The following is a 25,413-nucleotide window of genomic DNA, read 5'->3' on the forward strand; positions in this document are numbered from 1 at the left end:
CTGAAAGTAACAAATTGTGAATGCAACCTGTAATCAACAAGCAAAGTGAATGAGCAAGCAGACAAAAAAAAAAGAATAAATAAAAATTCAAGTTCCATGGGACCAGAGAGTATACCTGTGCATACTACACAGAAACAACAAGCATCTCTTTAATTTACTGGTACTCACATTGTACAAAAAGTTAACATATGCACACAACCTTGGCCTATAGCAACAAGCTGTAGTGGTACCAATTCCCAAAGCTGGGGCAATGGACACATAAGACTAAAACAATCGTAGATTAATTATACCAAAACAAATTTAAACCATTCAGCCTGACATGTACTCTGTGTAAAATCAAGGAAAGAAATTTAATAGTGCTTATTCAACATAACTCAACAGCTCTGCAGTAGATCTGTTACATGTGGAACAGTTAAGAGTTGTTCAAGAGAAGAGCTTGAGTTTTGAATCATGCCATGTTCTTTAAAGAGGTAACAGAAGCACTTTATAAATGGTTAGCAATGCAAACGGATTATCTTGCCCTTGCCAAGGCATTATACATTATTTTATAAAATTAAGCAAAAGAATGGAGTCACATACTGCGAATTTGGTGAGCTACATTGATCTCAGCTAGAATTGTATATGGAATTAGGAATGATCAAATAAGGGGAAAAGAGCTGACCAAATCACAAATTACATACTTGAGAGTACTGTATAAATACAAGAGATGCAGAATCAAAGCACAGTGCATTCTACAGTGTACAAAGGCAAGTTGGCAAGAGAAACTTTTAGCACCTTTGACATTAAGCTTGATACTGGAGAAGAATGTAACAGTTTCTCAGATTTGACATTTAAAGCACTGAAGTTGCAAAGCACTGTATCAGAAAGCAGCATGTAATTTCTTATATTTTCAGGGCAGAAAGTTATGCCTGTGGTTCAGACGATCACATCATTCTACAAAAATAAGTGATGTAAACTGATTGTTCAATCTGAACTGCTATAAAATGCAGTGAACCAGCAAATCATATTGGGTTATTTGATATGTAAGACACCTGACATGATTAAATGTATTCAAGTGCAAAAGCATTTTTCACTTACAGATCCATCACCATGGATGCTTCCAGAACTGTAAATTCTAGTATTTTCCAGAAAGTTTCTGTTAATGCTATAGAAAATGTTGTTGTCTCAAATTAACTAAGACTTAAGCAAGCATAACATAAACAACCAGAACAAATGAATTGCAAAACTACAGAACTGATGCAAGTAATGATATTCTGCAAATGTATACAGGGTGTTTTATGGGGTATTTTCCTGGGGTATACTGTGACAAAATCTCTCCTAGTACACTATGAAAGTATCATCTACCTAAGAGAATAGCTGAAGGCCTAAGGAAAGGAACCAAATAATAATATAAAATAATAGAAAGTGTTAGTACTCTTGCTACGCATGCACAGCTTATTGACAAGGTTAACAAAATGCTTATAATAGTGAACTAAGACAAGATTAGAATCTGTATAGGCCCCCATGATCTGAGTAAAGTGATATGGAGTGAATGCAATTCACTGATGACAATTGAAGAATCTGTCTCAAGCATGCCCTATGCCAGATATTTATCTGTATTAAATGTCAAGAGTGTCTGGCAAATCAAGCTGGGAGAAGCTAGTTCAGATCTATTCATGCTAAGTTGATAATTCAGAATGGGCAAGTTTTAGGGGCTATCCTTTAGTACTTTGCACCAAAGGCATTTCAGAAAGCTGTGGCAAGGAATGTGTCAGGCCTGAATGGTATAATTAATATATTCGATAATCTGTTGGTATTGTTAAGAATAAGCAGGAACATGAGTTGAGACTGGACAAGTTGCTAACCAGATTGAGGCAGTGGAATCATAAATAAGAAAAGGAATCATTGTCTGATTTGTGTGACTAGTCTGAAATATATAAGGAATGATTTGGAGCATGATATAACATGCGACTGGTCAACGGAAGAGGAAACAAGTTCTGCATTAGTAATGAAACTTTTGACTAACGATGTACAGATAGCTAGCTTCTTGTACTTTTGTGTTTATTATACTCAGAATAAATGTACTCTCTTTCAACATAGGTTAACCAATTTTCTACAGTGGCATTAAAATGCTCACATATTCTATAGGTTCAGACATCTCAACCCAGTACATGTAAAATGTTTCCCAAGTGGGCCTGCATTTTTACTTTTCCACTAGCATATTAGTTTACATTTAAAAGTAATGTTGTACATCACTTCACAATCACCTGGTAATGACTACAGCATTTATCTACACACACACACACACACACACACACACACACACACACACACACACACAATTTTACACATATGCATTTGTAATTCATTAGTCATGCTACTCACACAGCTAACTTCCATATGCTTGTCAGTATGACTGTTTGTCTCATTTATTCCCAACTTTTATTCCTGACTTCTTTTCCAAACTTTTATTCCTTACTTCTTTTCCTTATTCTTCTGTGTTAGGTATATGCACATATGGGCTAACATCTAAATCAGTAGGTTGTGTCTAACTTCAGAAGACACACAATATATATTAACTAATGCATGCTCATTCAGAGAACAGTCTAAGGAACACTTTACTTGGTTGATTTCTGCAATCAGCTGGTGCCCCTAGGCTTTGGGTATGTATATGCATGGTTGGATTCAGATACTACACTTACTACAGGCATTACAGAAATGGTGGAAGGGGGATTAGCAGGTCAACAGGGCAAGAAAGGCTAGATGGTCAGTGTGTCTCCCCTCTCAGATTTATATGATAAAGAACATCATTCTCTTGACCTTATTATGGAACCCTACATAATATAAAATATAATAATTAAAGTGCCCTGATAACATCCCTCAGAATTTTGATTGTGCTAAAAAAAACATATATTTTTCCTGAATCTCATAATGATTAGCCATCTCTCCACAGGTGTTGCACCTGATTTCTGCCAGCAAGTGCCAGTTCTCATATGTGTGTGTGTGTGTGTGTGTGTGTGTCTGTGTGTGCGGGGGGGGGTCAATGCATCAACTGTTTTACCATTAAAATGAAGTGTCCGTGCTTAAGTATAGTTACATCATCTATATAGTACACAAAAATATTAGTTTAAGACATTAAAAGTACTCAAATATACATGCGTAAGTACAAGATGTATCCTGATGCATGCACATTCCCTCTTAACCATTATAATCATTACCTCCTGTCTACCTTTTTCCACTGGATTGGCAACAGGATGCCCCTTTACAAATGATACAGATGAATTTTCTTGATATTGTTGATTGTGTGTCATTTTAACTCCATCGCACTAAGTGCACTTGTTTATTATAACATGCACCACGATATGCAATAAAACTTCATAAATTATTATTAAATTATGTCATCCATTTCAGGAGTACACAGAATAAAATAATGATGGGAGCCTGGGACAAGATCCTTATAACTATATACAGAATTATGACAGGGTCTCCAATCATATCCATCTTGTGTGTTCTAGACCTGGGTCTCAAGGAATTCACCTTGAGAACAAAGCAAAGTAAGTTTCAATTGGTGAATCTTGACATCCATTTCAAAAACACATAATAAGAGTTATTATCAGACAGACCCAATCATAATTCATGGTAGTACATGGAACATTATCTGCTCTATGTATTGACAGTTACAAAAGCAACGTGTAGGAATGCAAACTGTTTTAGAGCTTTGAAAGCCATAAAACACTCAGACAATAGGCATTAGCAATATGTATCTCTGTGGAATGAACTGCTTTAAAAGCTGTTAGACACTTTAGTCTGCCAAATGTTTTTCTGTGTCTGATAGAAAAGTGTCTTACAGCTTTTAAAGATATTAGATTCTCAGTATTGTTCTCTGGTGGATGCACTAGCTGTTGTTATGCTCTAGCATGACACTAAAGGTTCACAGTACAGAGAAGTGCTTAACAAAATTTGTTAAGCACCCTTTTGATGTCAGAAAGGTGTTTAACAAGCCTTTTTCCCAGAATTCACAGTATAATCATTATACTCCATGCATCACATATCAAATAATCTCATCTTATTTATTTATTTATTTATTTGCACTCATCTGCACTGTAATTAAATGAATGTGGAGAATCTTTATAGGACTCTCCTAAATGACTGAGATTTTTTGCTTCTCTCTTTTTTTTTTAAATCTTCTTTATTGATCTTGGAATATTGCAATACACAGATGTATGTACAATTCACTGTGTAAAATCTATCTACAACCAATTTTAATATATTTGTTCAGTTCATCAGTGAAACAATTTGTTTAATAGTTATCATAGTCCTTTGTCTTGATACCATTTTCTTCTTTTTTTGTTTGCGATTACAGTGCACATTATTATTTATGTCTTGCATATATTGTGCCGGTCTCAAGCCTGGATAAATGGGGAGGGTTGCGTCAGGAAGGGCATCTGGCGTAAACCCTCTGCCAAATGAATTATGCAGAGAACATTTCATATTTCCATACCGGATCAGTCAAGGCCCGGGTTAGCAACAACCGCCACCAATACTGTTAGCCAACAGGGTGCTGGCGGAAATTGGGTTACTGTTGGCCGAAGGAGAAGAGGAGGGAGAAGGCATGCCCAAAGGCAGGAAGAGAGGAGGAAGGTTAGGAGTGTAGTAGTGAGGGTAGGAACTTTGAATGTTGGTAGTATGACTGGTATAGGAAGAGAGCTAGTTGATATGATGGAGAGAAGGAAGGTTGATATATTGTGTGTGCAAGAGACCAGATGGAAAGGAAGTAAGGCCAGGTGTATAGGAGGTGGGTTCAAATTGTTCTATCATGGCGTGGATGGCAGGAGAAATGGGGTAGGGGTTATCTTAAAGGAAATGCATGTTAAGAGTGTTTTGGAGGTGAAGAGAGTGTCTGACAGAGTGATGTTTATGAAGCTGGGTGTACAATGGATGAGAAAGAAAAATTATGGAGTGAGTTGGATGAAGTGGTGGTGAGTGTACCCAAGGGTGAGAGACTAGTGATTAGAGTGGATTTCAATGGGCATGTTGGTGAAGTGAACAGAGGGGATGAGGAAGTGATGGGTAGGTATGGTGTTAAGGAGAGGAATGCAGAAGGTCAGATAATTGTGGATTTTGTGAAAAGGATGGATATGGATGTGGTGCATATGTATTTTGAGAAGAGGGAGGAGCATATGGTGATGTACAAGAGTGGAGGAAGATGCACACAGGTGGATTATATCCTATGTAGGAGGGCCAGTCTGAAGGAGATTGGAGACTGTAAAGTGGTGACAGGGGAAATTGTAGTTAAGCAGCACAGAATGGTGGTCTGTAGGATGATGTTGGTGTTCAAGAAGAGGAGGAGGAGTGTGAAGTATTAAATGGTGGAAGTTAAAAAAGGGTGATTGTGAGGTGGAGTTCAGGAAAGAGTTAAGACAGGCACTGGAAGGCAGTGAAGAGTTACCGAATAGCTGGGTAACTACAGCAGAGCTAGTAAGGGAGACTGCTAGAAAGGTGCTTGATGTGACACCTGGACAAAAGGAGGACAATGAGAACTGGTGGTGGAATGAGGAAGTACAGGAGAGTATACAGAGGAAGAGGCTGGCAAAGAAGAAGTGGTATTGTCAAAGAGATGAAGAAAGTAGACATGAGTATAAGGAGATGATGCGCATGGCAAAGAGAGAGGTGGTGAAGGCTAAGGATAAAGCATATGGAGAATTGTATGAGAGATTGGACACTAAAGAGGGAGAAAAGGACCTGTACCGATTGGCTAGACAGAGGGACAGAGCTGGGAAAGATGTGCAGCAGGTAAGGGTGATAAAGGATAGTGAGGGAAACGTACTCACAAGCGAGGAGAATGTGTTGAGTAGATGGAAAGAGTACTTTGAGGGGCTGATGAATGAAGAGAATGAGAGAGAGAGAAGGTTGGATGATGTGGGGATAGTGAATCAGGAAGTGAAACAGATTAGCAAGGCGGAAGTAAGGACAGCTATGAAGAGGATGAAGAATGGAAAGGCTGTTGGCCCAGATGACATACCAGTGGAAGCATGGAGGTGCTTAGGAGAAATGGCAGTGGAATTTTTAACCAAATTGTTTAATGAAATTTTGGAAAGTCAGAGGATGCCTGTGGAGTGGAGAAAAAGTGTTTTGATAACTATCTTTAAGAATAAGGGTGATGTGCAGAGCTGCAGTAACTACAGAGGGATAAAGTTGATCAGTCACAGCTTGAAGTTATGGGAAAGAGTAATGGAAACTAGGTTAAGAAGGGAGGTGATGATTAATGATCAGCAGTATGGTTTCATGCCAGGAAAGAGCACTACAGATGCAATGTTTGCTCTGAGAGTGTTGTTGGAGAAATACAGAGAAGGTCAGAAGGAGTTGCATTGTGTCTTTGTGAACTTAGAGAAAGTATATGACAGGGTGCCTAGAGAGGAGTTGTGGTATTGTATGAGGAAGTCAGGAGTGGCAGAGATGTATGTAAGAGGGGTACAGGATATGTACGAGGGTAGTGTGACAGTGGTGAAGACTGCAGTGGGAGTGACAGATCCATTTAAGGTGAAGGTGGGATTACATCAAGGATCAGCTCTGAGTCCTTTCTTATTTGCAGTGGTGATGGACAGGTTGACAGATGAGATCAGACAGGAGGCCCCGTGAACTATGATGTTTGCAGATGACATTGTAATCTGTAGTGAGAGGAGGGACCAGGTTGAGGAGACCCTGGAGAGGTGGAGATATGCTCTAGAGAGGAGAGGAATGAAGGTCAGCAGGGCTAAGACAGTATATATGTGTGTAAATGAGAGGGAGGGTAGAGGAATGGTGAGGATGCAGGGAGTAGAGTTGGTAAAGGTGGATGAGTTTAAGTACTTGGGATCAACAGTTCAGAGTAATGGTATGTGTGGAAGAGAGGTGAAGAAGAAAGTACAGGCAGGGTGGAATGGGTGGAGAAGAGTGTCAGGAGTGATGTGTGACAGACGAGTACCAATAAGAGTGAAAGGGAAGGTTTACAAGAGGGTAGTGAGACCAGCTATGTTATATGGGTTGGAGACGGTGGCATTGACAAAAAGGCAGGAGTCACAGCTGGATGTTGCAGAGTTAAAGATGTTAAGACTTGCACTGGGTGTGACTAGGATGGACAGGATTAGGAATCAGTATATTATAGTGTCAGCTCAGGTTGGACTGTTTGGAGACAAAGCAAGAGAGGCGAGATTGCATTGGTTTGGACATGTGCTGAGGAGGGATGCTGGGTATATTGGGAAAAGGATTCTAAGGATGGAGCTGCCAGGTAAGAGGAAGGCCTAAGATAAGGTTTATGGATGTGGTGAGAGAGGACATGCAGGCAGTTGGTGTGACAGAGAAAGATGCAGAGGACAGGAAGAAATGGAAACAAATGATCCGCTGTGGCGACCCCTAATGGGAACAGCTGAAAGAAGATGAGGATGAGCATTTTATAAATGTAGCATGGTCACAAACTCACATTTACAGTTGTGTATGCTGCAGTATTTCTTTACCATTTCCCATTATGATAGAAACAAATGGATACATCTTACCAAAAAAAATAAAAAATGTTTTTCTGCTTAAAACCTTTAGAATTCTGTAGTTATTTTCACATGTACATATTCATACTAAATTAATTATCACCTAACTCTTCTCTTTCTAAAAAGCTCTTCATGTTGTTATGCTGGTCTATGGCAGGTCCTTCTAGCAACATCCTTAAAGTCCTGTACTAGTATAGAGGTATGCATGCCTGTCTTATTGCCTTCGAAATATACTGCTGCAAACATTTCCCTGCCTCTCATATCACTCCCATTCATTACACTACAGTAGTTTTTTAAGATCTCTTGCATCTTCCCTCACATAAGCATACATGGTCTGTTCATGGCCCCAGCAATTAATGACTCTCAGCTAGAGATCACACAGATTGCAGTATCAAGGATTAGCTCTCCATTCAACTTTCTCTGTCAGATGTTTCCAGTACACTCCAGTTGGCATTCCACCAAACCAATGTTAGCATCAAGCACTTCTCCTAATCTACCAATCTGGAAAACAAACAAAAGGAGACACAGTAATCCTGTAACTTTCATTTAGTCTATTTATCTGACAGACTCTTGACATCAAGACAAAGTTTAAATTTGTCATTTTTTCCCTTTTTGACCTTGATAACTGAGCAAATGTACCACCTTCGACATTAATCACTCTTCATTAATCTCTTAATTAATGAAACTTTCTTCCATCCTTATTAGAAAAACAAACACCCTCTGTGTTCTTTTATCAAGGCCTCCAGATTCTATACCTACCTCTTCATTCTTGTTAAGACTTTTCAAATGATTACCTTTGCCCATCTCCAGTTAGATATTTGCATTCTGAGACTGTAGATGAAGTCCCTTACATTCCATCTCATCAATATTTGTATAATAAAATACATCCATTTTAGTGCTACTAATATCATCAGCAATAGTGATGATCATAACACTGGTGACACATTCAAATCCTATTAATTTTACTTGTGCATCCCTTTAAACTAAATGTGTGACTACAAGGCTCCCTAATACTGCTTCAAAGTTACCCTAAAATTAAATGCACCACTAATAGCATAATTGTGGCATTTTAATACTTAACATTATATTATTGACAACTCAGTCATGAAAACTCTGATTAAAAAATGTGCAATTATTTGGTAATTATATAATTATTTAGCCTTTAAAAGTTTAAGCGCAGTAATTATATAATTATTTGGCCTTTAAAAGTTTAAGTGCACCTATTATTTGACCTTTAAAAGTTTAAGCGCAGTAATTATATAATTATTTGGCCTTTAAAGGTTTAAGCTCACTAATTATATAAATTATTTGGCTTTTAAAAGTTTACGCTCACTAATTATATAATTATTTGACCGTTAAAAGTTTAAGCACAGTAATTATATAATTATTTGGCCTTTAAAAGTTTAAGCACAGTAATTATATAATTATTTGGCCTTTAAAAGTTTAAGCACAGTAATTATATAATTATTTGGCCTTTAAAAGTTTAAGCACAGTAATTATATAATTATTTGGCCTTTAAAAGTTTAAGCACAGTAATTATATATTTATTTGGCCTTTACAAGTTTAAGCACAGTAATTATATAATTATTTGGCCTTTAAAAGTTTAAGCGCAGTAATTATATAATTATTTGGCCTTTAAAAGTTTAAGTGCATTAATTATATAATTATTTGACCTTTAAAATTTTAAGCACAGTAATTATACAATTATTTGGCCTGTAAAAGTTTAAGCACACTAATTATATAATTATTTGGCCTTTAAAAGTTAAGGCACAGTAATTATATAGTATTTTCATATCATAGTAAAATACTACAGCAAATTAAGTCTTTGCTATCAATGGCATGTGCATTAGTTCTGAAAGGAACAATAAATAAATAAAACATAATACACAGAGCATGTTCCATCATCAGACATCTTCATGCTTGTTTCTATGGTCCGAACTAAAACAGAATAGAAACATCTGCATTTGCAGCCCCTGCCCTTTTGCATTCAGTATCAACAATACTAATATTGAATAATAATTATATGTCATTTATTTTAGTCTATAGGTTGTCACAATAATTGCTGGATATCCTAAGATTCACCCAGTACTTACAGAAAGTATTTACGATATGAACAAAATAATGAATGGGACTGTTTATTAATTAAACTTCAGTTTAAGTATAGGAATTGCAGTATAGTGCCTCTTTTCTTCCTTTTATTAATGGAATACTTAGGTTACATCTTACCAAAGGTAAATCACACCTTTACATTCATCAGTCTCTTAAAAATATTGGTGTGCATATTAGTTTGCAATCAAAGACATGAAACCTCCCACACCATGCCTGTTCTGCTGTTTTATATAAAAACTGGCCTCCCTTTTCTAGTTAAATCATGCTGCACCATCCACTCCTTTTACATATCAAATCAATTCATAGGGACACTCATAATTGCAACCTCAATAGTATCCATCTCCATTACTATACAAGATTAATATACCAAGAATTATCTTAACCATAGATTCTGCAACTTTAGCAAAGGTCATAACTCCTTCTCTAGAATACACTTTCAAAGTTGCTGGGAACTTCCATATACTCAATGTATGCCCTTTAGGCTCCCTAATAACATTCATGAACTGCATTCGCTGATGACTTCATTCCATGTAAGTAATCATGATCAACATGCACTGTCTGATTTGCTACAACGTATTTCACACAACTGGTACATAAAGGGTTAGTCTGTCACTTAATAGAAGTCATTACTCCACTATGAACTTTTCCACTCTGCCCAGTTATAGAGCATAATGCTCTTTTCAACGGTCTCCTAATCAAGCACACCTCGTCTAATAAGAAAGACTTCAGAAATTCCTTGCAATGAAGACATGAGTCTCAACTGCTGACTTTTCTTAGCATCCTGTGAACACCTCTTGGGTGATCTGTGACTTGTATTCAGTGAAAATGACTCTCTTCTTTTCTAAAACATATGCATAGAATGTAAAAATAAATTTGTCTTTAAAATCAATTTTATTAGTAATATTAGATGAGACAGACTTACCACTCAGAAATGCCCCATATAACAGGAATAAGTTTCCACTGAATGCATAACAGTTTAGTTCCAAGTATTTAAGAAACAGTTTGATAACAAAAGTTTTTGTATATTCCAATAAATGATAAAGGCTCTCAAGTTTCTGGAAGGTTAAGAGGCCATAAATCTGTTCCTCAGACCAGGGAACTCATGAATCTAATCTGGTGGGGACAAAAATATGGTTAGGATGTCCTGAAACAAAATTCATATAGTATAGCTAACTCTTTTTTCCTCATCAGAGATTGTTTCTATACAAGATCAGAAACTGACATGGTTTTCTGCTATAAAGACTGCAATCAAAGATTTCTATGTCTCACAAATGCTTGGTAATTTAATTGTTTAGATTTTCAAAAAAGTGTTGGTGTACTCCAGAAGATAATCAGTAAAACATACTTTCTGCTGACTGCAAAACTAAAATTCTTAAAGATTTGTTTTACTCAAGCATTGGGACTCTAAGCTCAAACAGGAGTCTGTAAAATCAGTTTAAGGGAAACTCCATAAACATCTGCTACAGTGAAAATACTGTCTCAAGATACCATAAGCAGTCTGAAAGACATGAAACTCTTTCTTATAAGGATATTGAATTCTTCATCATTAGTGCAGGATGTTACCATCTACATCCTATCATATACTTAAGCTTTAATGTTAAAATACTGAACAGTGTTCTGGGAAAGGACCTAAGACTATGCTGTATCAACACACACTAAAACTTAGGGGTTCACAAATTCACTGGCTCGCTTAAAAGCTTTAGGCAGTGGGAGTCGCATTATGGTAAGGCTAATATAAAATGTTGTGTCACACAGTGTATGTTTAATTATAAGATGCCAGCCAGAAGACAGCTACACTATTACAAATAATATAACTTTTAGAAGCAAAGTAAATGACAAAAGAGATGCATTTTGTAACACACAGTTAGGGCAATTTTATATATCCTCTTACTTGTTTTGCACTTCTGTCCCAAAGCATTGCATTTGCAGAGCGGATTTGCTAAACAAAAGCAGTTCTATTATTAGAAGAAGGTTAGGAGTAACTATTATTTTCTTTCCCTCGATCCATTCCCATTATGCACTGCTGGTACCTGATTTCTACCTGCAGCTGTCATGTTGCTTAAAATATGCAAAGGAACAAAGATGAGAGGATGACAGAACATGCTATAATGCCACAATGCAGCTATGTTTCATCCCGGTGTACTGTGCTTTCCTCTGGTTTTCAACTTACTAGTGCTGCAGTCAGCTCCTACAAATCCAGGAGGACATTCACAGGTGCCTGTCAGAGTATCACAGAGTCCGCCATTCTGACATTTGCATCTCTTCTTGCAGTATGGTCCATAGGTACCTTGAGGACACTCTGCATAAACAAATATGAAAAATGTCAGAACTGTTATACCAGTTACATATGTGCAGGGATGCAAACATGTATTTCTTTGTTTGCTTAATTATTGCTTTCATTTACCAGAAAAGTTGACTGAATTCAGGATCCATTTTCAGTGGAGGCCCAGGAAGAAAGGCTCCAATGTACAAACAACAGTAATAGACTGAGTGACAGTAACATTTGAAAATGCAATGATATTCAATAATTTTTACATTTTTCAAACGGTGGAGAACTGCATTTAAAATCTGATGAAGTATACAAACAACCATATTGTTGAAATTTTCAAAGAAAGCAATTTGTCTTATAAGAGGAACAGTGGTGACAGGGCTAGAGTTGTGAAACAGAAAACAAGGGTAGTGTGTGTGTGTGTGTGTGTGTGTGTGTGTGTGTGTGTGTGTGTGTGTGTGCGCGTGTGTGAGATAAATTTATATTGAATAATTTTAAAGGCATTATCTTTTTGCCTAAGTACATGTTCTAGAATACATAAAAGAATGTGTACTGAGTACAGATGGAAGACGTCTGTAGAATATATTAATTATTTTGTGTAACATTTAACAGTGATAGTAATCTTTGGCACCATCAAGTTAAAGAGTTCTGTCTAGTCATTAAACTAAGGTTTCTGACCTCTCTGTATTCAGCCTGGATGTATATCTCTTTCCTTCCGTCCCTTGCACATCTGTAATACTGTCATCCTCTATCAAGCATATTTTTTCCAGGATAACATCACATGGCTAGACTGAGATTTGCTATCAGCGAAAGAGAACCATTGCTAGTATTGGCAGTGAATTAGCAGCTGCACTAACAGATGCCCAGTCCCATAATGCAATGGGTCTGACAGCTGCTGTTTTCTGCTTCTCCCTAAAAGCAGATGTTCGGTGCATAGCCAAGTGGCATACTATATGCTGTCCATAGAATACACAGTGCTGGGGTGGAAGATGTGACCAGAAGGTGCTCAGGATTGCAGTCTATGATCCTATATAACTATATCTCTGCAAACACTTTGGAATGTGTGTGCTTAGTATGGGAGGAAGGGAGCCAGAACTGCAACCTATGTCTGCATAACTGCATCAGTGTAAGCAACATGGAGGGAGTAGTTTAATTTACTTATTTTGCTTTTGTTTACCAGGTTTGTCTGTCTGGATGTAGTCAAAAACTCCTTTTCAGCAGAGGTTCAAGGAGAACAGCTCCAGCATATTACAAATATTTTAAACAGACATTTATTTATTGCATGAACAGACATTAAGTAATACATATCAACAATTGCACATACATTTGCTAGTTAGATTACAGTCATAAGAAATAAAGGTGACTTTTACAGTTTCTTCTTCTTCTTTCAGATTTTTCCCGGTTAGGGGTCGCCACAGCGGATCATCTGTCCACTCATGATTGCCAGTGTTTTATGGTGTTGAGTTGCCAGACCGGTGCCCAACCTTCCACAGAAGGCACACACATGCAGGCACTGATGCCTAGGGCCAATTTAGAGTGTCCAATCCACCTACAGCATGTCTTTGGGATGTGGGAGGAAACTTTTACAGTATAAAAGAAACTTATTCATTCAGCACATGTTAAACAATAAGCATAAGAAGAGGTATATTACTGGGTTTGTCAAACAGATACCAGATTTTGTTATTACTGATTAGAAATTCAAAGAAATGGAAGTCAGGGAAGGAGCTAAATAGGGCAGGAAATGTTAATATTGTATTTAACGGGTGTGGTATTAAGCAAGTTCAGAGACAATTAAATATGACTATCACCAGGTTTATATATATATATATATATATATATATATATATATATATATATATTTTTTTTTTTTTTTGCGCAGTGATGCAGTGAATAACATTGTCACCTAACAGCAAGAAGTTCTCTGGTTCAATTCTCGACTGGGTTGCCTTCTGTGTGGAGTCTGCATGTTCTCCCTGCTTTCCCATGGGTTTTCTCTGGGTACTCTGGTTTCCTCCCATGTTCCAAAGACATGCATCTGGAGCAATGCTTCACGGGCCTTCACTCAAAATAGGCTCTATCCTAGTTAGATTTTCCTGGTCAACAAATATTAAGTAAGTAAGTAAATATTACAAGTATAGAGGTGAGGTGATGAGCAGTGTCACAAGCTATGTATACAGTTGGGATGTGCTAGTAAAACTATTCAGGTACCGGTAAAGACTGGTTGTGCGGCACAGATTTCTGAGTGAAGCGAAATGGTTTGATGATATGGCAAGATGAATACATTGTACAGGAGCAACATTTCCTCATTCATAGCTACAGTATTATACAGAGAGTGCACACCAGCCAGTGCAATCTACTGTAAGCACTCAGGTGGCGGGGGCTGTATAAACTTGTGTGGCACAGACAGCATTTAACTCTATATTCCCTCTATGACTATATGCTCAAACATTAAGAGAGGGAAAATACAATATCAGCAGCTTATATGTTATAAATACCTACTATGCACTGATCATTCATACAGGGTGCATGTTCACTGAACTGGAGGTGGACAGCATTGAAACCTGTGTAGTGTATGCAACAGTTTAAGCACACAGAAAGGGAGCTGTACACTATACAGGGCTTGAGAGTATTACATCTTGCATATCCTATATAACTATAGTGCAATAAGTACTCACACATTGAGTATATACAGGTGTAGGAAAGCATTGCAGCCTGTGTAGTGTATATTATACATGGGGCAGATAGTATGGCAAACTTTATGTCCTAGATAGCTATAATGTTGTGAGTACTAAAGGAGAGAGATTATATTACAAAGTACAGACACTACTACATGCTGTGTGCATAATTATAGTGCTGTAATTATGAACAGATGTATCTGTACACTGTACTGGGGCAGAGAGTATTGTATTATGTAGAAATGTAGCATTACACTGTACCGGGGGTAGACAGCATTATGTTAGGTATGGTCTACACAAGTATAGTTCTGTACCCAGACAGGGAGGGGATATTCACTCTATGGAAAGTACAAAGCTAAACCAGGATCCACACCCTGTGGAGGAGATAGGTATCACTTAATCTCAGTGGGGTGTCTTGGGTGTCAAATTAGACAGATTCCTACCCAAAACTGACCCTTCCTGACCACAACAGAGTGATGTGGATTAGTCTTGGTTACACTGTTCTGAATTTCATGATGTCTATAGTCTCATAGCAAAGCATATGGTTCAACAGAGCGTCACTAGTGAAAGGGTTAATGAGCTTCGAAGACTGAACTCCTGATACAGGCTAAAACAATACTACGTGTTCCCAGTCTCGTAATGTCTGCTGATGGCCTATTCGAGGGTCTTTGGAATGACCAACAGCTATTGAATTCCTTACTAACAGCAGTAGTAAATGGAACAGATTCATTACACAACATCTCTCTTCCCTGGAATAAATTCCCACTCCCCTGAAAATAATGCAATTCCCTTCCCACCATTAAAATAGAATTGAATGATTGTTTTAGAAAGTGAAGTTTAATCCTGGGATTATGGTGCCCCAGCTTCTCAAAGGTCAATTGGTTATAGGCTTGGTAAATGAAACATATAAGACACACCGTCAAAGGAAATGGGCAGAAGGCATATAGGAACATTCCCTGCCATGGGAAAAGAAACTCTTCTCCCATTACTTCCCCATGTCAGCTGAAATGAGTCAAACATGTGCAGACATAATCTTCCTAAATGCTAATGCAGCTGATCTCTATGTGCATTCCCTTGTAGACTCTGACCAAACAGGGCACCCAAATCCACATCTCAAGGAAATGACTTATATTATGTTTCATGGAATCAGCTGGCATGCTATATACCACTCCCAGCCAGCATTTGCAGTGCTGTAAGGGGGCTGCTATTGTTTATGTCTCACTCCTAGATGGCTATCATCCTTCTGTAAACAGGTATGAAATTAAGCCATCTTACTTGCTTATGTACCACAGCATAAAATAGTATTTTTCTTATACAAGGAAAAGTCTTGCCTCAACTCACTTCCAGAGTTCTCACTGCAAAAATCACTACCAGTATTTCAAGAGGGATTTTCTGCAGCTCCATATCCCCAAACAAACCAAAACCCTTCTCTGGAAGCTTAACAGGTGAGGTGCCAATTTCACTAAGTTTCACCCTAACTTGTTAAAGTTAGTTGCTGAGAAGATAATTAAACTCCTTGCTCATACCTTCAAACCTTTCCTTAAACACATTTGTCCTTACTGAATTCAAATACTCATTCATTAGTACTATGCCAAAAATCTCTTCTCCTAAAGAGTTGACAACTCTAGGCCCATCACTAATCTCTCCCCAGTTTCAAAGTTCTTGGAAAAAAAAAATACTGCACAACCAACTCCTAAACCACATTAACAGCTACGGCTTATTTTGTGATGCATAGCATGGTTTTCATAATTTATTCAGCATTTTCACAGCCCTCATAATTGCTTCTGATAATATTTATTCCAACGTGAATGAAGGCAAGCTTCAGAGCAGGTATGTTCATAGATGTGGCTTTTAAAATTGTGTACAATTCACAATTGCTTCTTAATATACTAGTTAAATTCAACTTTGTCCTTAATACTATTCACTGGTTTCAAATGTATTTACAGAACATGTTTTTCCAGGTACATTAGAATACCACTTATTCTTCCATTCATCCTCAAAACACAGGAATAACCTAGGACTCCATTCTAGGACCACCACTATCTCCCCTCTTTATCAATGACTTACCAATTGAGACTCCTATTCTCAAGCCGGTTATGTACACAGATGATATGCAACTTTTACATTCCAGTAATAACCATTCAGAACTACAAAACAAGTGGATTTCTACTAAAAGACTTCTAATCAACCATAAGAAAATTAATTTAATTATTTTCCCATCTTCACAGAAATTACCCAATATCCCTCCCATTCATTTAACTGATAATAAAGGTAACACTATTCCACTTGCTATTGAGCAAAAATATCTAGGACCTTTACTCTCTACCCTTCACTAACATTTACTGCTCATGCTAACTTTATAACCAGGAAGGCATTAATACAACTTAAACTTTTCTATACAATCCCACACCTGCTCTCTCCAAAAGCACACTTAGTTATTGCTAAGAATGTATTAATCTAATCCCCAAACTAGAATATGGGCTCCCTTTACTAGTTATATATTCAGCATACAATACCAACAAAGTACAAATGGTAGATAACGAAATCTGTAAATTCCAGTGGCAACTGGTGACTTCAAATCAAAGGGGGGGGGGGTGCAGGAGACAGTGGAATGGGTGGGGCCAATGGGGCGAGTATGGCCAAATAGAAAGGGGTGGAGCTATCCTCATAACCACAAAAACTGGGACTTTAATTAAATATGCTGCCCTGGGTGCCAAACCATCATTACAAGAGTCCAATCAAGACAAAATGAAGTGGAGAAGAAAAAAATATTTCAATGCATTGACTACATGACAGCTTACTTAATATCGAGATGGAAACAAGAAGATTGTGAGGCATGAAAAAATAAATTACTTTTTAATTTTAAATACATTAATGGAATGCCACTCAAAATCACGTATAAAAAACAAGCAGCCAACAACATGCATTTTCTGAATAATAAGCAGAAATCAACAATATAAAAAATATGACAGTAAACCAGAACATTCTGCAAAATCAAGGACAGATGAAAAGCCATGACTGTACTTGTGTGTGTCTACCTTGGATGGGGGGATCTGCACACTTACACTGCATAGCTGCTCCTTGACTTGCTTGGAGACATCCAAAGTCACTACATGGGGGAGTGGGGTACAACAAGTATCTCACAATTTAAAATGTGTCTGGCTGACAGTGATGGCCCTGACACATTTGCCATACTCTCAACCTCAGAGCAACAGCATTCTAGTAAAAACAAAAACTTAAACTTAACTGTCATTAGTGGACACTATGAAAGTCTACTGACATGACATATTGTGCAATGCCTTAAGAGCTATGCATGTATAATAACTCTAAACCTGCAAGGATTCCTGGAGCCTTGGGCAAGGTCTCCCTTTAGAAAGGTCCATGTGCCATTAGTAACTATCTGTTTAACAAAATAGATAGTATGGGAAAGAGTCTAAGATATACATTATTTGGAATCAATAACTGATCAGAACCTAAAGTCTAGCATAAAAGTAGACTGTTACATCTAAAACAAATCAAGAGCTCAGAATACTGAATAAATCTAAACATATCTAACAGAAAAAGCTTAGTTAGATACTAATTATCCTTTGTTATGCTCTGGCCTATTGTATTCATCTTGCATTCTGACCAACATCTGACAGTTCGAATAGAATTGTGGATATGCTGTCATCTTTGGTAATAAAATCCATCACCATGCTACTCAACAAATGATCAGCTGCCTGGAATTAAAGGACACATTAAGTCTTTCCTAGTTAAAGACTGCACATAACATAGTACATAAATCTGTCAGATAATGAACATTTGCAAATTTAACTGCAATATACAACTCATTTAGACATCTAAAATGACAATGCTAAAATCTAATAGAAAAATAAGATCATACAATCTCTACACAACATATATGTGGCAAAACTTTGAAATTCAATACCTCTACATCTATATGACATTTGTAAATAAACTCGAAATATAGCTAATGCCCACTTGGAACTGCAGTTGTACATAACTTTGATCACATTAATAAAGAGTACATTATTAACACAAGGTATGCCCTTTTGTATTAAACTACTCCACATGTAAACTACCACACCACTCATCTGCTTTTTTCTTCTACATTAACCTTATTACCACTTTCCCCTACACTAACTCCTCCTTACCTCCTCAGATTTCCGATATCACTATTTAATTCTTATGTTAGAATGATTACACAAAACTCTCACATCATGCTAGCATGTCTGTCTTGTAATTCTGACAGTTACTTAAACACTGATGGAACTTCAAGGAACCAGTTAGTACAGCTGAGCCTACAACAAAACTTATACCAAGCAATATACAAGTATCTCCCAGCACATTAATAGACACAAAACATGTAAAGCAATAATAAATGCAAAACAGTATACCAGTAAATCTGCGATAACAAAACAGTAAGATCACAGCAAGAATGTTGGAAATTGTAGCATGCGAGGTCGGTAACCTTTGCCAAACCAGTAAAATGTTTAACACGATGTATCGATCAGTAGAAAAACAGTGATGCAACAAGCCAGTGTGTTAAAAAGAAACAACAGAGAGTGAAAAGCAGATTAAAAGAATACGTTTCAGACTCATTTACGTCTGAAAAAAAATGGTAATTTAATAAACAGGTTTCCTTTAAGTCCCCACCACTCTTCCAAACAACCACACTTTAGCACACTTTCAGTACCAGCTGCATTACTCCAAGTGTTAACTACACCATGGTATTAACTGACATATGATTCTTTGTAATTGTGACACTGACCTCAAGGACTTTAATATGAAGTGAAGTTAGTAATCAAGTCAACTCCTTTCCTTCTCTGAAGTTGTTGTGTCTTTCGGCTTTTCCCGGTTAGGGGTCGCCACAGCGGAACTCCAGTCTGCTAATGATTGGCAGTAGATTTTTACGTGCCAAGTTGCCAGCCCTGACACACAACCTTCAACGAAGGTACGCCCATTCATGTATGTCTCCACACAGAAGACGTTCTAGCTGAGAATCGAACAGGACAATGTCTTACTGTAAGGCGACAACGCTACCGCAGTACTCTCCATAATGCAAGCGCAGGCCAAAAAGCAAACAAGTTATTTCTGCAATGGTTGTAACCAATTAAAGAAGTACTGTGCTACAGCTACTACTGATTGTTTCTCACTTTTTTGGGAAGAGAGACAGAACCGATCAGTAGCCATCCAGCTGTCCATGTCACGTATGTGACTGTGGACGTAGCAGTCTGATCCCCTTCCACTTTACTATGTGGTCAAACCACATAGACTTTTGGGAATCACACTGATGCCCTCTCTTCTTAATCTGGACTGCTTTTACAACAGTCCAAATTTATAGAAACTTAATTATAAAAAAAAAAAAAACAGAACTCGCCAAGCATGCGCAGTTTGAGTTCCGGGACTTTGCGAATCAGTCGGACTCGCTTAGAGCACTGCAGCTAGTAAATTTTAATTAATTTATAAATATTTTATTTTTAAAAAATGTTCTTTCTTTTCTTTCTTCACAGCTGGGGTGGGGGGGCTGCAGTCCACCAGTCCAATGGCACGAGCCATCACTGGTAAATTCATCCTCCTAGCTGATCCTTAATTTCACCACTGCACTGTTCTTAAAAAGGACAAATGGCTTCAATTATGAGGGCTGTGAAAATGCTGAATAAATTATGAAAACCATGCTATGCATCACAAAATAAGCCATAGCAGCTGTTAATGTGGTTTAGAAGTTGGTTGTGCAGTATTTATTTATTTTTTTCAAGAACTTTGAAACTGGGGAGAGATTAGTGATGGGCTTAGAGTTGTCAACTCTTTAGGAGAAGAGATTTTTGGCATAGTACTAATGAATAAGTGTTTGAATTCAGTAAGGACAGATGTGTTTACGGAAAGATTGAAAGTGTGAGCATGTGGTTTAATTATCTTCTCAGCAACTAACTTTAACAAGTTAGGGTGAAACTTAGTGAAGATGGCACCTCACCTGTTAAGCTTCCAGAGAAGGGTTTTGGTTTGTTTGGGGAGATGGAGCTGTAGAAAATCCCTCTTGAAATACTGGTAGTGCTTTTTGCAGTGAGAATTCTGGAAGTGAGTTGAGACAAGACTTTTCCATCTACAAGCAAAAGACTATTTTATACTATGGTACATAAGCGAGTAAGATAGCTTAATTTCATACTTGTTTACAGAAGGATGGTGGCCATCTAGGAGTGAGTCATAAACAATAGCAGCCCCCTTACAGCACTGCAAATGCTGGCTGGGAGTGGTATATAGTATGCTAGCTGATTCCATGAAACATAATACAAGTCATTTCCTCGAGATGTGGATTTGGCTGCCCTGTTTGGTCAGAGTCTACAAGGAGACACTGCAGCTAGTAAATTTTAATTACTTTATAAATATTTTATTTTTAAAAAAATGTTCTTGTTTTCTTTCTTCACAGCTGTGGGGGGGGGGCAGTCCACCAGTCCAATGGTACGAGCCATCACTGGTAAATTCATCCTCCTAGCTGATCCTTAATTTCACCACTGCACTGTTCTTAAAAAGGACAAATGGCTTCAAGTGACAGATAGGGCCACCTATCTCTAAAGCCACTAATCTACAAAGTACTAAAGCAAGGTTTCTGCACGCCTCCAAAAAAGAAACCTTCCAATTATAGACAACTCATATGATTTGAGAATCTCACAGGATAGCTCTCTCACCCTGGCATGCCCAAGATTCAAAACAACAGTATGTGAAATTGCTTTCTCTAGACTGGTGTCTGCTACATGGAACTACGTGCCTCCAGAATCTCAAAACCAGGAATCCATAAAAGACTTCAAGAAAATATTTTAAAAAAAAGTTTTGCCTTGAATCCTCTTGCAGTTGTTTTGGAGTGATGGATAACCAATAAATCGGCCTATTCATATCTTTGTCAAAACTACTATCCGATTAATAGCAGTAAAAACAACCAAGAATAGCCAGTATTTGCAAAGATTCCTTTAATAAGCCACAGAATTCTCTTAGCACCTCGGCACACAGTCTTCACAGAGTAATATAATACTAACCTATATAAAATGTTTGACAGAGACAATAGCATATATTATACCTACTGAATTACAACTAAAGGTATGTTTCAGCTCATATTTTCTGCCATTAATGTCCCTAAAATATGGTACCACATATTTACAACTACAGCACTTGCCACATATTTTAGTGCCTTTAAAAGGAGTACCCACACCAGTACTAACAGGTACATGTGGGGGAATAAATTTCCCATGAATAAGCATATCACCTATGCTTCTCTCCCCTGTAAAGGAAATACTAGGGGTTTTCACCAATAGATTACAAAAATCCTTATGTCTAATCAAATAGTTCCAGTAGTATTTGAGCACTTTAACCACTACATTGCTAAAGGGACTAAAAGAAGTGACAGAATAGATGTCTTTGTTGTTATTATCACTTTTGTTACTCTCAACAAAAATGTCCCGGTTTCCCATTGCATAAGATTTTCTATTCACGTTTTGAACATTGACCTATTCTGATCCATAATGTCTTGAATATGGCCATTTAATATGTCCACATCATATCCCCTCCTAACAAAGATACTCTTAGTAAATTAAACATTAAACTTCCTCAAAAAATTCCCGTTCATCATCACAAAGCCGCTTTAGTCTAAGGAACTCACCATAGGGGAGTGCTGTAATGGTGTGGGGGGTGATGGCTACTACGTCTATTAAGGTACTGATTACCATCTGAAAACTTCCTATGTACCATAGTATGGACAGCTTTACCATTTATACCTTCCAGAGAGACATCAAGAAATGTTACCTTATGGCTGATTTTTAAATCACTAAATTGTAAATTAAATCTATTATACTGCAAATAATCAATAAAATTACTAATCAAATCATAACCACCTTCACTTAAAATATAAGATCATCAATAAATCTAAAATAACCAACTACATACGTCTTAAAAAATTCTGAAACATAAATATGTTGAACCTCAAAATGCCCATAAATAGATTGGCATACGTGGTGGCAAATGGTACCCCCATCGCAGTACCTAGTTGCCGTTGATACAATATGCCATTAAATTCAAGGTAATTATTAACTAAACAAAAGTAAATCAAATCCATAATATACATAGAAACTGGACTATCTCCTAAAGAATACAAAAGAGCTTCCAAACTAAACTTATGCTGTATATTGGTATACAAGCTCACTACATTAACAGTGATCCAATACATTCCTTTTCTCCAAGTAACAGTCAAAAATGTATCTAAAAAGTGAAAAGTATCTTTCACATTAAGACTGCAATTTGACAACATATGGAACTAAATAACTGTGAAGAAAAACACCCACATTATGAGTAAAATAATTACATGCCAATATAATAGGCAGTCCTGGAGAGAGAATTTACCACGTCCTTATGGATTTTTGGCAAAGAGTACAAATAAGCCATATCACATAAACTAATGTCAATTTTTTTATCCATATCCTCTTTCAAAAATAGCCCAGTCTATACCCTTTATAGACTAATTATTTAAATTCCATCTGGGCAGAACAAAATTTATTAATGTCCACTGCCATATATACTCTCCTGTCATTTAAATGTGAGTAACACATATTCAGATATTGGACTACATTCAGTAGAACTAATCAACCAATGCTTTCCATTCATTTTTTGTTAAATTAAAATGAATATTTTGAATATTACTAAAAAATGTGTATATTCACTTTCCACACCAAAATTAACCACTGAAGAAAATTGTTGCACTATTTCATTGTTAAATGTGGGGTATGAAATCACTTTTACATACTACACAAGAGGTGTTTAAAAATAGTAAGCATTAGCAACAGGTTCTGAGTCACAGGAATAAAAGCTTTCCTTAAAATCATCATTATCTGAGTCAATGGTCTGTACATTAACTTTCCCAGTTGACTCAGAAAAATATAATTTTAAGTAGATTTTCCTCACCAGTTTAAACACATTGGCCTTTAACAAATAAATCCGTGGTAATAGTCCATGCAAATTTGATACCAAAATTCAGCACAGCCATTTTTTCACAAGTAAAGTTGCAAGCAGACAAATTAACAACATAATAGCAGCACGAAACAGTTTCAGTACAATCAGTACCATTTCCCCCATTTGTTTCGTTTGTAATTTCCCTCCCCTCTATTCCAGGTATTCCAGTTATTATTTTGTTGCCATTTTTTAAAGTTATTTGATCGCCTCTCACCTAGACAAAAAGTCCTCTGTAATTGTGTGGGATTTTGTGCAGGAGGAAGGTCGGGAAACTCTTCTTCTTCTAAGTCTGTCGAAGTGATATTCCCTTCTGACGAGGTAAAAGAAAGTCCCTGTACTCGGCCTCCTACTTGTCTCTGGAAGCCCACATGATGTCAACCCAATTTACAATTGGTCCCTCTATCAAAGGCCCATTTATTTTCATAGTCTTTAAGGTCCCTGCAAATTTTACCTTTTTTACGATCCATTATATTGTCTTCAAAGCCATGTAGTCAATCTTTTATATCCAAAAGAAAGTTATCAAGACAAGCCAGTCCCGATTTAGTAGATATTTAAACTTAATTGATGTTATTTTATATATATATATATATATATATATATATATATATATACACACGAGACTTTGATGTGTGTGTTATATTACTCTGTAAAGGCTGTGTGCCAAGGCGCTAAGAGAATTCTGTGGCTTATTAAAGGAATCTTTGGGAATACTGGCTATTCTTGGTTGTTTTTACTATTTATATCTTTGCCATTATGTGAGTTGATGAGAAGTCTGAAACTGATGTGATGAAAATAATGTAACTTTGTCAATGTTGCTGCAACAAAGATACTCTTGCAAATGCTGGTTATCTTATCTGCTGTTACAAATAGTGTATGTGAAACAATATATGCTGTTGTAAATCATGTGTATGTAACAATGCACTGTTTGTAACCGTCTTCTATCATTCTATGTGTCACCTGACAGTTTATACACTCAGTCATCAAACAGTAATAAATAAATAAATAAATTGACAGAGCAGGGCCATTTTCCTTGAACCAACAATGAGCGGTAGTAGGATTTCTTCAAAAGTACCATAACATCTGTCTTCAGGATAAGGTTCTGCTGGAGGAAAGAAAGATTCATCCTGTGGTTAGTGGTAATAACTCATATTTCCAAAGCCTGCTGGGAAGACTGCAGCACATGAAGATCAATGGCCTACACATGGATTCCGAGCAGCTGGCAATTGACTTTGACTAGTATGTAAGTAGTTTCATGAATATGATGCTGACATGTAACCCTAGAGGGTTCTTGAGGCTCTGAGTCTGGACCTTCCAATATATCCTTATCCAGAATGCTAGGGCAAAACCTCCTGGTCCCAGCTCTGTAGTCAGGAAAATTTAACAGTAAAGCTTCTTTAACTCTGTCCTAATGATAGGCTGAAAAAGAACTTATCTGGGTTGGTGTGTATTATCTTGCCCTGCAAACAAACAGGGAATTGTTCAAACGGGATACAAGAATCCAGTCAGTTAAGGGAACACAAACACTTTCTCTTGTAATGCCTATGGTGGTGTGGCTAGCATTGTGTTCAATAGTGAAAATACAGTGAAAAGAGGTAGTTTCTGTTAAAACTAGTGACCTCCCAGACAAACCACAGCAGTCTGCTTTGTGCTTTCCAGACACTAATGTACTTAACTTTCAGCATGTGCAGTGACACCATCAACACTCCCTGCAGCAGCACAGCCATAACCTCCCCCAGAGTCTCATCATCTGGAAATGAACTTGAAGTCAATGAGATCAATGTTTTGATAGACACATCTTATCCTTTCAGAATTAAGTATGGGTAGGAATAAAACTCCAGGTAACATTCTAAGGAAGGGATAGACTATA

General features: G+C 37.2%; 1 protein-coding gene across 1 annotated transcript in view; it reads right to left on the reverse strand.

The window, feature by feature from the left end:
- LOC122801191 (multiple epidermal growth factor-like domains protein 6) overlaps nt 1–25,413 on the reverse strand; it is a gene marked incomplete at its 5' end in the record, with an annotated part of 1,094,182 nt that overhangs the window by 276,318 nt on the left and 792,451 nt on the right. Inside the window, one exon of the mRNA XM_044070750.1 lies at nt 11,779–11,907. Within this exon, the coding sequence (XP_043926685.1) occupies nt 11,779–11,907 (129 nt within the window). The remainder of the gene's footprint in view (nt 1–11,778; nt 11,908–25,413) is intronic.

This window comes from Protopterus annectens, chromosome 4.part1, assembly GCF_019279795.1.
Source record: "Protopterus annectens isolate FY-2018-M chromosome 4.part1, PAN1.0, whole genome shotgun sequence".
NCBI lineage: Eukaryota > Metazoa > Chordata > Ceratodontiformes > Protopteridae > Protopterus > Protopterus annectens.